Here is a 16228-nt window from a genome sequence, read left to right as displayed (position 1 = left end):
CAGCTTCAGCACCACCACCACCACCACCACTGCTAGCACCATTACCACCATCACCAGCACCACCATTGTATCCAAAGCTACCAACACCACCACCATCACCATCACTACCACCACCACCATCATATCCAAAATCACACCTCCACTACCACCATCACCACCACAATCACCACTACCACTGCCACCATCTACCACCATCATCCTCAATTTACAGGTGAGATGAGTTTAAGTAATTTTCTGAAAATCACAAAGCTCGTAGGGAACTAAGGGAGAGCTCAAACTTGAGCATGGAATCCAAGTTGAGGACTCCTTCCAAGTCCATCTATATCTCAGGAAGTCTAACATGAAGAATCAGAGTGGTCTTAGTCTCAAGCGTCATCACAGGGCTTCAAGAGTATGCAGGACTCTAGATCCTTCAAGCCTAAACCTACTGGAAATAAAATATCCCAGGCTGCTCCATTAACATCTCAATTGCCAGGTCTAGTGAAATTTCCCTGGTTGGCCTGTTGTGCACAGCAGCCTGAAAGGCAAAGTTCTGTGTTTGGCTCTGTTTCTGCCCCTTGCCTCTGTATCTTCAACTGTCACCAAAGAACACAATGTCTATTCCCCTATCTGATCCTGTGGAAACATTGTAAGAAGCAAAGAAAATGTCATCTAGAGCACAAGTCCTCACGAGAAAGGCAGGAAATGAAAAGGCATTGTTTGTTTCGCCTGGCTCTACAGTGAGACAGCTGTATAGGCCTGTGAAAAGAATGAGCCCTGGCTGGCTCAACCTTTGGCAAATAGATGGGTATTACGTAGGCAGTGTGTCGAGCCAGGAGAGGAAGCAAAGGAGGAGATTTCCTTTAATTCTGCCCATATTGTTGACTGCTTGCTTTCCCTCCCAGGACCTTCTGGACTTCCCCACTGCTGGAGCAGAAAGTGCAAGGCAGTGCGGGAAGCCAGCAGCTAAACCCCTCGTTGCCTGCCGAAGCCACTTGCTTATTAGTTGGTCAGCATCTTCCATGCTCCTCCCCTCCACCAGCTAGGCCTGAGCAGTCATAAAGATCATTGCCACTGCCACTGATCCACCCTATATTTGGCTGTCTTCTCTTCCTTTCCGGCCACTTGGCCCAAAGCCACTTCTATTCTTTCCTTGCAGGGATTAACACTTAAGAATCGCATGGCATGTATAACGTAACAAGGGCCTAATAGCTTCCCTATCCTCCCCAAAATGAATCTCCAAGGAGATTTCAGTCATCAGGACAGCACATGATGGAGAAAGGGATTTTATGGAAAAGCCTCTACAGTTCTCAAGATACTATAACCTACAGGCAAGTTTCTAAGCCTCAGCTGATAAGGACAGAGTAGCATAACAACAAATAACCCCATGATAGGTGTTATACCCTCAAGGTTGCTCCACACAAAAGAATTAAGCATGCCTAAATCTCTTTCCCTGGGGTACCAGTGTCCTCAGGAGAAACATACAAAAACAAAAACAAAAACACAAAATTAAACACCAACAAAAAAACACAAAGACAATCCCTTTCCATTTCATAATTTGTATAAAATCCGCTCAGGTTTTACCAAGGTATTGCTAATTCTAAAAAAATGGGACAAGAGTGGAAGGCACAAGGACTGTTCCAGGGGGTATAGGTTAAAGTTTGTCAAACCTTTCCTAGAGATCACGGACTAATTCACAAAGTGGGAAACAAAATATTGACACATTTTGTTAGAAATCTTGTAAATTTTCCTTAAAAATACAAGAGGCAATCTGATACAGAGGGGCAAGCACATAAGCTTTTTTTAAAAAAAGTAGATCAGCCATTCTATTTATATTTTTAAATTTTAAATATAAAACTTTTAACATGAGATTTACCCTCTTAATAGATTTTAAGTGTGCGGTAACAATAGTGTTAACTACAGGCACCATGTTGTACAGTAGCTCTCTAGAACCTAACCATTTTGCATTAATGAACCTTTATAACTGTTGATTAATAGCTCCCCTTACCACCCTCCCCCTACCCCTGGCAACCACAATTCTGCTTTCTGCTTCTAGAAGTAACTATTTGAGATATGTCATATAAGTAGAATCATTAGATATTTGTTCTTCTGTGACTAGCTTAAAAGGATATAGACTCAGATTAATTTAAATACTTTTGTGATGATTTAAAATTCCATTAAAGAAAATAAACATTCATTGAGTTCATTGAGTCTTTTATTCAGTTTGATAGCCATCCTATTTAGTGAAATCGTCCATACTTTCAGGTTTACCAAAATACTACTCCATCTTAAAAACACAACATTTTTCTCTCCAGTTACGCCTCCTGTCCTTCAAATATTTTGTTCAAAATTAAGATTTCTCCTACAGCTTCCACCATGTCTTTATAATGATGTTTGTACTTATCAAACATGAGTTATTTTGTCATCTCTCATTTTAGAATATAAGGAGTATATTTCTTCTGTTTCTTTCACAATCGCTAGCCCAGTACTGAGTACAAATCAGTATCTTATTAAGCATGTGTAGAGTAATTGATATATAAATTCTTCTCTAGCCCTAACCAAGTGAACCAATGATCCCCCCTCTGGAATGGCCTTGAATGATGATTCAGAAAAGAGTCCATAATTTAAACACTTCAGTGTGTCTGAACTATGAAATCTCCTCATTTGCAAAGCTAAAACTTCTTTACTATAACTATGTTATAACCCTAAGCTCTAATTAGCAGTGGGAAAATGAGATTACAACAGTATACATGGCAATCTGATTGACACAGTAAACAAGCCTGCCGCACATAATCGATTTAGGCCCCTGGTAATATTGAATGGGGAGTCAAAAAATTTTTGGGCTCTTATCCTGTCTTATTTTTATAATAGTTGTGCATTCATGAAAACATATGCATTTATAAAAACACTTCTTGTAGCTATAATTTATATTTGCAGAGGATACTACAAGTGGTTTGGATCTAAGAAGAGGCAAATATTCCAGTCTGAAAAGATAATCCACCAAAGTAGAAATCCCTAAAATTCTAAAGTTATTTCATCTAAATTTCTTACTGTAGTGTACTACCTAAGAAAATTTTACATCAATATAAAATCATGATTAGGTTATTTTAATAGGCTAAACATAGCAAATAAAATTCTTCTTCCTAAAGTAAGTCTTGAGTATGTTGGATTCAAATATGTGCTAATGGCTTTTCTTGTCTAACATTATTTTCTGTAGTATTTTTCATCATTTCTGATTTCCCCAAACACACAAAATTATTCTTCCATTCTTACTACTTCAAGTTTCCTTACTATTTTTGTTTTATCTCTCTCTCTCTCTTTTTTTTTTCTTTTACAGCTGGCTGCTTTCTTGTATTACATATTTGTCCTACTCTCAGAACTGAATTGCTCGCTCATAAAGCTAGGTCTTTACACTCCATGGAATTCTACAGAGCAAGAAAAGAATACTGGTAATATAAATAGCAAAAACAAAGTATTTATTTTCCCTGGAGTATAATAATAATAATTCTATAGAACCTATATAATACTGAAGTGTTATTTCTTTTCTATTTCTTTCTCCAGAAAAGGCAATAAATTTTGTGTCAAACAGCTATATTTGTTGGGATGTCTTGCATATGATATTTTTCCTAAATTTAATGAAGTTACAATCATACTTGAAAACATAATAGTTGTTAGAACAAAATTAATTTTGGACAGATCAATTGATTAATAAATTACGTTGTAGCTAGGAACCCCCAGTAAATTGATTTGCTAAGCAACATATTACATGCATTTTCCAACCTACATACCTTGTCTTTCAACTCTCCATTTTAAATATGTAATAGTAAATGCTCATGACTTTTTGAGTCCTCCTCCAAAAGTATTGTTATTGGGTTACAACAAAGTAATTGAATTTGATTGTATCTACATTAGCTAATTAACCTTAACATTTTCCAGAACAGTCAAGCTAATGTCAGACCTTGGAAGACCAAACAACATTTTGTAATAATTATTACTGCTAAACTAGCATCATTAAAAAAACAACTATTAGTAGCACATCAAAGTTGTGGATATCACCTACCAAACCACAAATTGAATTAGCATGTTCTTCAAGTCAAGATTAGCTGGCATGGGCTTAGTATTTGTCATTGATTGAGTTTATACAAAAGCACATGCTAATTATTACATTTATCATTAGGTTTTGCATTATAGTTTCAAAATGTCTTGCTGAGAATACAGTTTTTTTAAAACTACAAGAACCATTTATTACTTATCAGTATCTTTCTCAGATACAGATTTTTATCTTTAAAAAAGATCAAGTTGAAATAATTCAAGTGATTTATATAAAAATGTGAATGAATGAGTATAGTTTTGCTTATATTATAAATTTAAATGACTTTACAAAAATAAGATCAAAGATTAGGAATCTATCTTATTCTTGAAACTGAAGAATCAATAAAGCTGATTACCTCTTGATCTCCATCCCTGATTACATTGGACCCAAGGTAGAAATAACTACCTTGGTTAGTGCCTTTTTGAAATAGGTAAGCTTTACACCCAGGCTTTTCCAAGAATCTCTTTATAGTGCTCTAGAAAGAATCATAAATTCTGGCTTCTTGCACAACATTAAACAAACAAGCAAAAAGACTTTCTTAAGCAGTTAATAAAGTTCAGTGACATCCACCGTCCTATCTATATACATTGTAGGTTTTTAAGAAAGTAATCTCTCATGATTAACTGTGCAATTGGATGAGACAAATTCATTCTTCAAGAAAAACTGGGTTGAAGTCCACGTGGTTCAGCTTCACTGCCTGATGACAAACTCTGTCACTGCGATCTGACTATGTGGACCTGGCATTAGAAACAACCCAGAGGAAGAATGATAGGAGAAGAAGAAGAAGAAGGAGGAGGAGTAGGAGGAGGAGGAGGAGGAGGAGGAGGAGGAGGAGATCTTTGATAATACTATGTTTTTCTAGAAACATTAAGTTGGAATCCTTGATGCCTAGTTGAAGTCTAAGTCCCAGTCATCTAAACAAATTTATTTAAGCAATAGATGGATTAAGCATCTACAAAGCTTGTTAGTATTCTGTAATGTCAGGATAAAGACTCTTTAAAACTAAAATTCTAGAAAAAAAGAAAAAAATGGAGGGCTGTGATTCTATTCCCCTGATAAATAAAATGTTTGACATTTCTAAAATTTCACATTTCAACTTAATAAATAAAATATAGTAAGAGTTTTATTAAACTAGGAACTAGTGATTGATCTAGAATACTCCTAAGAACACATACAGAGATGGCATGCCAATAATTCTATCCATTCTTACCAATTTTCAGAAGATATTTAAATTTTTAAAGCTGGAATTTGGCAATATTCTCTTCCTTAGCAAGAATTAAATCAATTTAATGGCATAGGGTGAATGTTTTAAATGGAACTTGGCAGAATAAATTTTTCCATCAAATTACTGTCAGTCTTTTTTTTTTCCTTCTTCTTCTTCTTCTTCTTCTTCTAACACTGTGTCCAAAAGAAGGTTATTATTTACAGTTTGATAAAAGTCCTGGACAGCAGAATAGATAAGAAAAGAATGCCTCTCAAATAAATAAGTACAGAGCCATTATTCTTAACCAAAAGCAAGACCAAAATTTAAGGAGAAAACATCCTAAGTAAAATGAATAAACAAAACAAAACACCCATTGGGTCATATTTAAATGTTACCCGTGTGAGTTCTTTAATAATATTCAATACCCCTTTAGTAACATGCAATATTATTTTCACATGGATTACAAGTGCTATCTAATACAAGAGGGTTCAATAACTGAAATGATTAGAAAACATAATGAGAAAGAATTTCAAACAAAGGAATAAAGTTTATGAGCTAACATGGGCAGGATCATATTCAATGCAAGGCCCCTGAGAAAACCCTTCCTAGTATGCAGGATATTCATTTGCTTTTATATTACTATCTTTCAGTAAAATAGACATCCAACAAAACACACCTCAATGCTTGGAACATTAACAATATAAGAACCAACATAAACTAGATATTCATCCAAAGTTACCCCCCATACATCTGAAGGTGGATATTATAATCTCTGCTTTGCTTGATTTCATTGTGATACTCCACTGTAACTGCTCATCTCTATAATACAACATCAAAGAGAGGTAAAGACACTGGAAGGTTTCTGCAGGAAAATCTCTTCCTTCTGCCCATTTGCCCTGCCCCCCTCTACTCTTTCATTTAGGAGAAAAGGTACTTGGCATTTGACATAACACATAATGTTTACACAAGAGTTAACCATTTTTAGAACAAACTGCATGTTTTTTTTTTTTCCTGGAAATCCCTAAGTTGCCAATGATTCAACCAATATAAGCATTCATTTTAATGTCCTTTTATGTATTACAGATATTATAGTTTCTTTCTTTCCTTTCTTCCTTCCTTCTGTCCTTCCTTCTCTGTTTCCTTCCTTCTCCCTCCTTCCTTCCTTCCTTCCTTCCTTCCTTCCTTCCGTCCTTCCGTCCTTCCTTCCTTCCTTCCGTCCTTCCTTCCAGTTTGGACACTGCTCATTGAGTCAGCCTTCTGCTTTGCATTTGGTGAGTGTAATGCCCCTTCAGGCAAGGAAGGAAGAACAGCTCTAAACAGCAGCTGTCAATGGCAGAATCATTGTACAACCAGGCACTTGGTGTTACAAATTGGCAAGTGTCACTGTAAAGTGCCAATAGGAAGAGTAAATTGTTCCCAGTTTTTTTCTCTGACCTGTTCCCTGTCAACTAGGATGCTTGGACAGAATCTTATTCTCTCCCCGTCACTATATCAGTAGGGTAAAAGCATTTACTTAATCACAAAAAGAAAAATCAGGCTAGAACTACGTAAGAGCTATGTGACTTTTCCCACATTGGCATAAAACCAAATAAAAATTTAAAAAGCAGGTCTGGTCCTTAAGTCATAATTAAAATGAGCATGTAAGCAGAAACATTACCTTATATTATTGCAAAAACACAGTATCAGATAAAAGCAGCAAAAAAATGTTCCAGCCAGCCTTGGTAGCCAGGAAATTCTTTTTAAAGGTGTTTCCTTTTTGGGCTTTCCCAATTTGTACTCAGTAATAAAATTAGGGACTTGATGAGATGATCTAAACATTCACTTTTGATAAATAAGTAAGTAAATATTCCCTTTCTGTGTGTCTATGATGTGATTCAAAATAGAATACAAAATTTCCAACCCATCATAAGCAGTTTGATAAACTGTCACAAAACTCATTCTGTCATAATTGCAACAGTGTACTTAAAATACGCACAAGTACGAAAGTAAAAAAAATAAAACCCAATTAAGATCTCTGTATAGAGCAGATTGAAAGCAGGGAGCACCGACAGTTTTGAAGTGGTCTTGCGTACTACACATTCCATTCCTTGTGTACCATTTAGCTTAAAAAAAAAAAAAATTACATGCACTCTCACATCCACAAACGCACTCGACCTCACGCTTATGTATCAAAAAGGAACTTACACAATTTCATCGTTCTGGAATTCGAGCTCTCCACAAGTGTCCTCAAAGTCCTCCCCTCCACCTCTGGCAGTCCCTTCGATGGTTTTATAGGGAACGATAACATTTCCTCGAGCTCCAGATGTTCGCAATACCTTCACCTCCATAATGCCAATGCTCTCACTCACGTGAGTCACGGGCTCCTCAAAAGTAAAGATGCCAGCGTGGTCATCGTCAAAGATCGTCACGGTGGCGGTGGCAGGAGATCCCAGGCAAGCGAGCGCAGAAACATGATTGGCTTCCAGGATGCCATCTTCTGAGGCTTCAGAAGATACCTTAACATTGCTCAAGTGCACAAGGAAATTTTCATCCTCCTCAAAGATGTCATCATCGATGATGCCAACTCTGATTTCCTTCTGGGTCTCACCTGGCTTAAAGACCACAGTTCCTTCAGTAAATTCATAATCAGACCCAGCGTTGGCTGTGCCATCCTCTGTTCTGAAGTCAACAAACACAGTGTTAGTCAAATCACCACCTCTGCGGATAATGGTCAGGGCTACAGTACCACAGTTCTCCAGACACTGATAGGTCCCTTGTTCAAAGAAGATCTTACTCACGGGGTCATTTTCAGCCACTTCAGTGTTGACCTCATGCATGCTGACAGCCTTCCTTGCCTGGTCAGCTGCGTGCCTCTTTAAAATGTTGCCAGCTCCGGTCATCAGGCGAGTAGCTTGGATGCGGTAAAATGCTCGGCTTTTCTGCTGCTGACTTAGGACTTGGTAGTTAGCTAATTCAATCAATTGCTCTATTTCTTTCTCCGGATGCTTCTGCTTGAGCTCCTTCAGAATCCTAGCCATTTCTCGCCTCGCCTCTTCATCATCTTGGTCCCTCTCATCAACCTCCAGAACCAGAGCACCATCTAAGAAATTGTCAACGTGGGAATTGACCACTTTCCCATCCATTTCAATTTCAGTCTTGGAAGATGGCCTGTCTCCTTCATGCTCGATGATCATTCCCCTCTGCTTGCCGGCCCGATACCTCTTGTAGACATACTTGTAAAACAGCAGCCTCCTATCTGCTACCCAAGCGAACACAACACAGATAGGAAAGAAGAAGAAAGTAAGCAAACCTTCCCAGACTTCCACGACCCCAGGAGAGATGACAGACAAAATAATGTAAAGCCACGTATAGGCAAAGATGCTCCAGGCTGCTGTCACAAAGAACACACGTAAATGCTTAATCTTCCTTGTCTCTCCATCTGGGACCACATAAACACAAAGCGCGATGATGATGAACATGTTGAATGCAGCACTTCCCACAATGGTGCTGGGACCTAGGTCTCCTGCGGTGAAGTTATGGCCACATACTTCAATTACCGAAAGGAGAATCTCTGGAGCAGAAGATCCCAGGGCCATCAAGGTTAGATTGGAAACAGTCTCATTCCAGATCCTCACAGTGGTCTTGGTGGTCTCTCCATTGGGTTTCTTTATGGTTATTTCTTTTTCTTGAGATGTGATGACTTCTATAGAGGACATGAACCGATCAGCAATGATAGAGACTCCGAGAAACATGTAGACCATGGCCACAAAATACACAGTAGCTCTGGCAATTTTGTCTCCAAAGGAAGGGTCTTGGGGCTCCCAAATGGGTAAAATCACCCCCTTCTTACAATAATATGAGCCAGTACACTCGCCGGTTTCATTGCCTTCTCCTTCCATTTCTGTCTCTGCACTTATAAGGTCCACGTGGGAAAATAAGAGAGCCACAATGGCTAACAGATGACATCCCATTGAAAAGGTAGGTAAGAGTCTTAACTGCAGCATGTTGTACAATGGTAGACCTCCAAGTGTCCCAACCTACTGGTAAAAATAAGATGGAGGGAGGGTGGGGGAAAAAAAAAATCACATCATCAGAACCAGATCCAAAGCATGACCAATTACTTTTTTTTTTTTTTTTTTTACTTTTGCCAATGATTTGCTTATATTTGACTACGGTAACATCTATGGTGAATCATTATTCCAAGTATCCATAGGTGATTAAGCAATCCTTTGCAAAATGTACAACTCAATCTCTCCACTTGTCGGTTTTGTACATGTAATCTCCATTCACTGAGCAATGTACACAATTGACTTACTGGAAATGAAAAGTTCAATTATAGCCTTGTCTTGTTAAATATATAGTTATGGATTCTAAGAGCCAATAAGGAAAAACAAAACTTTCTGATGCATCAAATAATCTTCTCCTTGTTGCTAATGCAGATTTTCTTTTACATTTTGATCAGTACAATCACCTCCCAGAAACTGTTAAATTACCAAAACCCCTTTATTAAGATCGATGCTTTAAAGTTCAGACCTTAAAATCTTAACCAACACAAGACCTCTTGATGATCTTAAACTGTGGAGCAGACCTTATACTGCAAGTTTTAAAATCACACCCTATTGCTCCAAACTTCCTTGGAAACAGAGATACCTTCAAACATCTCTGCAAAGTCAATTGTAGTTGTACTTGGGGGGGGGGGGGGGGGATCTGCTGTAATGCAATCTTTCCACACATTAAGTACAGTTTTTAAAAGAATAATTTGATGAGAGCACATTTCCTCCTGATTTTCAGCAAGCCCCGTGCTCCTGATAGGTTAGCAGCTGGGCCTCTGGTTGCTGAAGCACAGCTCTTCGCATCTGGGTACAGATCTCGCTGTAGAGTCTGCAGGCTGTCCACAGCAAGATAGGAAATAAAGCCCGGGTCAGGTTGTGTGTTAAGACTCTTGTCCGGCAGGCTGTGAAATCAGCTTCACCAGCCGTAAAATGTTCCTTCTCAGTGTTGATGTCATCCTTTCCATGGTCATTCTAAAACACTTATTAGTTCTACAGAGGGTTCAAGTGACCAAAAAATACAGGAGCAATAATTTCATCCGCATCAGCTCATGTGGCAGGACAGCAGGGACCACAAAGTATCCATATGATGAAGGGCTGTGGGCAATTAGAGATACCAAAGCAGGGTCACTGAGCCACACAAAGCTTGGTAAATAAAGCAAAGTGGGGGACTGAAAAACCATGGCTCTACATTCACCCACCAGCTTGGGCAAAACTCCACTCAGACCATACATCTCTTCTGCCTCTAAGGCTTGGTAAGGTGCTGAAGTACAGGAGGGTCTTCTCCACGTCAGGGTGACTCTGGCCTGGAAGGCCAGTTATGACATCAGCTAAAGTGGTGGCAAGAAGAGGCCCTGAGTCAGACATAGCCTTGCGGCCTGATAAAACGTTAACAATGGAGCTAGAAGGGAGCCTTCCATAGTCTGGGGCAGTCTCAGAGGCACCCACACATTCACCTGCATTCTCTGGCCCATGTTTGCGGCTGATGGCATAGAGTGGAAATTCACCAGGGCCCATGAGAACCCCCCTGGCCCAGCACATTCTGGCAGACCTCAAAGAGCCCTCTATAACCTAAAGCCCCCTTTAGCTCATCACTATTGGGAGATAAGAGTTGAAATTTTTCCCAAACTAACACACAGCAGAGGGTTGTGATGGGAGAATGACATTCCACATAAAAGGCTGAGAAATACAAAGAGTGTATCTTCAAAATATGCAAGGTTCATGGTCAGTGATTCTACTGATTCAATCATTACAGGGCTTGGGTGAGATCACCACTTAAAACAAGGAGACACTGAAGCAAACTATAAGAGTCATGGAAGAGCTAGTTCTAATTCTATGATGCAGCCATTTATTCCACAAATATTTATAAGTGCCACCTAACTACATGTTTTAGGACCACCTGCTAGCTCTCTTCTAAGTCCTAATTGTGCATCAAAGAATTAAAACAAACAAAAAGGGCAGCTCCAGTGGCTCAGCGGTTTAGCGCCGCCTTCTGCCCAGGGTGTGATCCTGGAGTCCAGGGATCGAGTCCCATGTCGGGCTTCCTGCATGGAACCGGCTTCTCCCTCTGCCTGTGTCTCTGCCTCTCTCTCTGTGTCTCTCATGAATAAATAAATAAAATCTTTAAAAAATAAATAAATAAAACAAACAAAAACCACAGTCCTATCCTTGCAGACCTTATATTCTATTGGGGAGGAAACAAATAAGTATAAATTTCAGATACTAAAAAGTGCTAGAGGGGTGGGGGCAGAAAGCAATGTAAGTAAGACAGGGAGTCTGTGCGTGTACACACGTGGCATGCATGATTTTATACTGGATGGTTAAGGAAGGACTCTCTGATAAGGTGAAACTGGAGCATAATCCTAAATGAAGTAGGAAACCAAGAATCATGGCTTCCACACAGAGTTAGGAGGGTCAGTAGCAAAAGTCCCATGGAAAGTTTCCCACAGTCTGGCTTTTATCTTATGGATTAGAGACTCAAATAGACAAGCATTGACAGCTGTGATGTAATATATGAGCTGGCACGTTCCTAGAGATGGCTGCCCTTCACCTGACAGTTTTTTTAGCAACCACCTGCCACCTCTCCCTGACATACTCTCAGGGAAATCTCTTAAATCAGCCAAAAAAAAAAAAAAAAAAAAAAAAAAAAAAAGCCTTGCTCTGACCCATATCTCACAGTTGTTCTTAGCCAAAAGGGCACATATGTTTAAGAATGGATGCATCTCTAAAAATTTCTATCAGAGAAAAAAAACAAAGGGAAAGGTTTGTGAGGTTAACTCCAAAACATCACAATTACATTCAAAAGGTGGTAATATTACAATTTGTGAAATCAGTGGACAGAAAACACTGATACAGATTTTTGGCAATGGAGCAACTAGAATGAACTCTCTGGACTTCAGTTTCTTTCTCTATTAAATTAATACCAAATTCAACTGTTTGGGAGGATGTGGAACAGATAACATCTGAATGAGAGTTCCTTCTTCATTCTTTGGTTTCAGGATCTTTTCTCTATCATCAGATTTAAGCAGATCCACCTGGCCTTCCGCACTGTCTCCTCAAAACTATATTTCCATAAAATTAAGCAGGAAATGGAGGCTGGCTGTTAATATGTTGTTCTGCCATGTGGCTTTTTTTTTTAAATTCATGATAGACAGAGAGAGAGAGAGAGAGAGAGAGAGAGAGAGAGAGGCAGAGGGAGAAGCAGGCTCCATACCGGGAGCCTGACGCGGGACTCGATCCGGGGACTGCAGGATCGTGCCCTGGGCCAAAGGCAGGCACTAAACCACTGAGCCACCCAGGAATCCCCATCCACTTGGCCTTTTTACATTCTGCCCTGATCTACTGTACCCTGTAACAAGGGGTAGGCTGGTTTTCATGGTGCCTTCAAATCAATTCTCACATCTAGGGCCAGTTCTTGCTTAGCAACATCCATTACATCATCCAAATGAGCTTTCAGCACAGTATTAAGAATACCCAGATTGTCTTCTGCTCACTATTTATTTTGAAGCAAACAGACAACCCCAGCACCTAGAGATTACAGTTGTGAATGGCATTGATGAGGCAGGGTGAAAAGATATTCAACTGAAAAAGCCCAGACCCCAGCATTGAAAGGAGAGGTCAAAGGAATGAACCATACACCTGCAAGACAGATTTTTATCAAACTGCCTCCATAAAGAGTGAGGAAGAGCCCCCACTGCAGAGGGAGTCCTAAAGAGTAGTCAGGCAGCAGAGCTCTGGGTTCCTTGGGGGAAGCCACAGCCAGTTTTGACCACCAAGGAGGACCTGACTTGGAGAGAAGAAACCCGTTTGGCATTCCTGTCAGTCCAGCGCACAAGGTAGCATAATCTCATTCTACTGATTGGCAGCTGAGGTTATTCAGAGGAACTCCTTGACTCATCAGGACCTGGAATTCCCTTCAATGTAATTCTTGCTGACTGAAAGCATCAAAGCCAAGCAATTAATCTGTTTCTAAGGCAACATTAAAGCAACCATAAGTTCTCATCCACTCCTGAGACAAGCACTTTCAAATGCTTTTAGACAAAGAGATGATGCCAGAAGACGACTTTCCTTATCTGACCTTCCATCTAGGGGGCAAATTACCGCTCTGACACCACCCAACCTCAGGCCAACCGACCACGACTACACGTTACTAGGGAGCTCTGTTTCCATGTTGACTCTCTGCTATCACCTTTTTCTTTTTTTCTTCTCAAAGAGAGAATTTCCTCTTTGTTACTTAGTAAATTGGGACAGGTCCTCTAGAGTACAGGCAGAGAGAGGTCATATAAGGGGCTACACCCTCCGGTTGAACATATGAGACTACAGTCAGAATCCTGTGCCACGTCAGAAAACAGTCACCTCATTCATCAAAGGAAGCCCCTCAGGTAATGGTCAGGCAATGCGGCCAAAAGCAGAAAGGTGAGTTTCAGATTTAAAATAGCGAAGAAGTTATTGAAAAGTCATGAGATGTCATCCATGGCCCTTTCTCCTACTTCGTTTTTCTATGTAGAACTTATTACTGCTTATGTGTTAATAAAATTTATGTAATGGTTCTATTTATTGCCTTTCTTTCTCTGATAGACATAAACTCTGTAGAGGTGGAGATTTTTGTCTCTCTTGTTCATTGATGGATCTCCAGTTCCTAGAGCAGAATCTGGCACATAAAAGATACATGGCACCTGCTTATTGAATGAATAAAATAATCCTCATGGGGTCATGTGCTGATTCACCAAATCTCTGAAGGTAAATCAGAATCTGGGAGCTCTGACTAGGCATTTGCATTTAAAAACATGCCCTGTGTGAAGCGGATGCCCCTAAAATGAGCAGAGGCCAATATCACACTACACTGAAAAGCCAATATAGGTATTGGGTGGAGGAGAGGAAATGTGATACAGGCTCATAGGCAGAGAACCTCAGGCTGGAAGAACTGACCTCCAGCATAGAGGAACTGGGGCTCTGACACTTTCCCCGGCACCTGGGGATGGGTCTTCCTACATGAGCCCTGGCTGGCTGATTTCTTTTGTAATGCCAAGTTCATCTGCTCTGTTGAGAGGGTCCTGATATTTTGGACATCCTCAATTAAGCATCTCTTCTCCTTTCAGAACAATAAAAAGACATCTGGTCAAGCACCAACCAAAAATCAGCTCCATTACAGATGCCTCATAAAAGGGAAAGTGCATCAAGAATTTAAATTTAAATAAATTAACTCTGCACACTGGCATGGAAATATAAGAGAAAGAAAGCCGGAGAATAAAGAGAGTCTTTCAATACTAAATAAATAGAGAGGAATTCAAAGGGAAGCTGCTCTGCTAATCTTGGGCCAGGACCGTCCTTGGATTCATTTTGCCAGTGTCAAGGGCAGAGTAAGGGCCCCCCTTATTGTCATAAATGCCAAATTCTGACAATAATGACCAAAACCACTGACTGAGCACATGCTTTGTCCCAGGTGCTTTACAGACTGCTTTGCATTCACTGTCCCTGACCTTTCTGACAATATTGCAAGGAGGTATTATCATTCTCATTTTACAAATGAGAAAAATAAATGATTTGTAAAAGTAAACTAGCTGAAGTTGTACAAACATAAGTGAACTGGGATTTTAATCCAGGCACTTTGTCTTAATTATACCATCGTGCCTTGCAAAATGGCAGCATTTTTTGTTTGGTTTCACTACCTAGGTGAACAATACTGTTCTCTGGTTAGCAAAGAACTCCCTACTTAGTGCGGAATAACATTTCCATGCTGCCCTCCTTTCCTCCTGAATAAATGTATGTCGTTGTTTGCACTATCTTAACAAGAGCCTTCATGCTTGCCTCTCCTGTCTCGTCCCTCCCCAGCCCCTGGAGTAAGGGCTTTGTAAGCCTTCTTATTCCTCACGTAGCGAGGGAAAGATGATCCATTTGGGGGATCATCAGCTAAAATCTGAGGTCTGAAATCACTCCAAAGCCATGTAATAATCTCAAGGTTTTTCCATTTGGTCAGGAGAAAAAGAAAATAGAGAAAGAAATCCTAGCAGTGAGCAGGCAAAACTAAAATACAAGATGGGTGGAGCTGGGGAGAATGATACTGAATTTTAGCATAACAAGTTAATACTTTAATAACAATAAATCAGTATTTTCTCAAGAATTTCAATGCAGCTCACAAATTTGCTGTCCTAGGGCCAATACTTTTTATTTTATTCTATTTTATTTTAATTTTTAAACCAGTAAGTAATCCAAAGCTACAGGAAAACAACACATTCATTCATGGTTTTGTCTGCCAAGCTTTTCTTAGCCACTCCCATATGCCAGATATTGTGTTAAAAAGATGAATAAGATAATATCCTCCAAGAAGCTCACATTCTACAGAGGTATTACAAAAGTCAAGTGTGAATCTCCTTTCTGGAACAGAACTCTTTCATTACTAGAGAATCACAGTAAAGGAGAGGCTTTCCAGGCATTCAGACAGTGAGATAGATCATGGATGCACCTTGACATACTCAGAGCAGACCGCCTCATTCCCAGGTTAATGCACCTGAGCTCCTGGATTAATACAACCAGGTTTCTAGAAACCGCAGATTGCTCAGCCTACTGTTCCACCACCTAAGGTTTCTAAGCGTAGTGAACTCCTGGAAGCAAGGCCTTGGAGCACCTTGATTGTACCCTGCAAATCTTTCAGAGGCCTCATGATGGACAACAATAACTATTTCAGATAATAATTTGTTCACCATCCACCCTGAAGAGAAAGAGCAGCCTTTGATGTCCAACCTTACACACTGGTAGCAAAAAATGAGGTCATATGCGTGCCTTTATATCTGGGTCACCAAAAACGATTTACTACCTAAAAATATTTTCCACACTAGCTTGTTGACGTTTCACCTTAAGAAATGTGTTTCTGAGTGAAGCACAGCCCTCTCTGTATTTCTAGCTCTAGAGAGTGGACCAGTCATT

The 16228-nt window shown here is 39.7% G+C and overlaps 1 protein-coding gene across 25 annotated transcripts in view; it reads right to left on the bottom strand.

Moving 5' to 3' along the window:
* Nucleotides 1–16228, bottom strand: part of SLC8A1 (solute carrier family 8 member A1) — a 375587-nt gene that overhangs the window by 292674 nt on the left and 66685 nt on the right. For 18 of the 25 annotated variants that reach the window (XM_072767224.1, XM_072767234.1, XM_072767221.1 and 15 more), the window contains exon 2: nucleotides 7461–9292. In XM_072767224.1, coding sequence (XP_072623325.1) covers nucleotides 7461–9259 — 1799 coding nt within the window. In that variant the 5' untranslated portion in view covers nucleotides 9260–9292. Of the gene's footprint in view, nucleotides 1–7460; nucleotides 9296–16228 lie in introns of all 25 variants that reach the window. The other 7 variants (XM_072767223.1, XM_072767229.1, XM_072767237.1 and 4 more) reach the window with 1 other exon arrangement.

The sequence above is a fragment of the Vulpes vulpes genome, chromosome 8 (assembly GCF_048418805.1).
Source record: "Vulpes vulpes isolate BD-2025 chromosome 8, VulVul3, whole genome shotgun sequence".
Taxonomy (NCBI): Eukaryota; Metazoa; Chordata; class Mammalia; order Carnivora; family Canidae; genus Vulpes; species Vulpes vulpes.
Note: the sequence above shows the minus strand (reverse complement) of the source record. Positions and strands in the feature narration are given on the sequence as shown.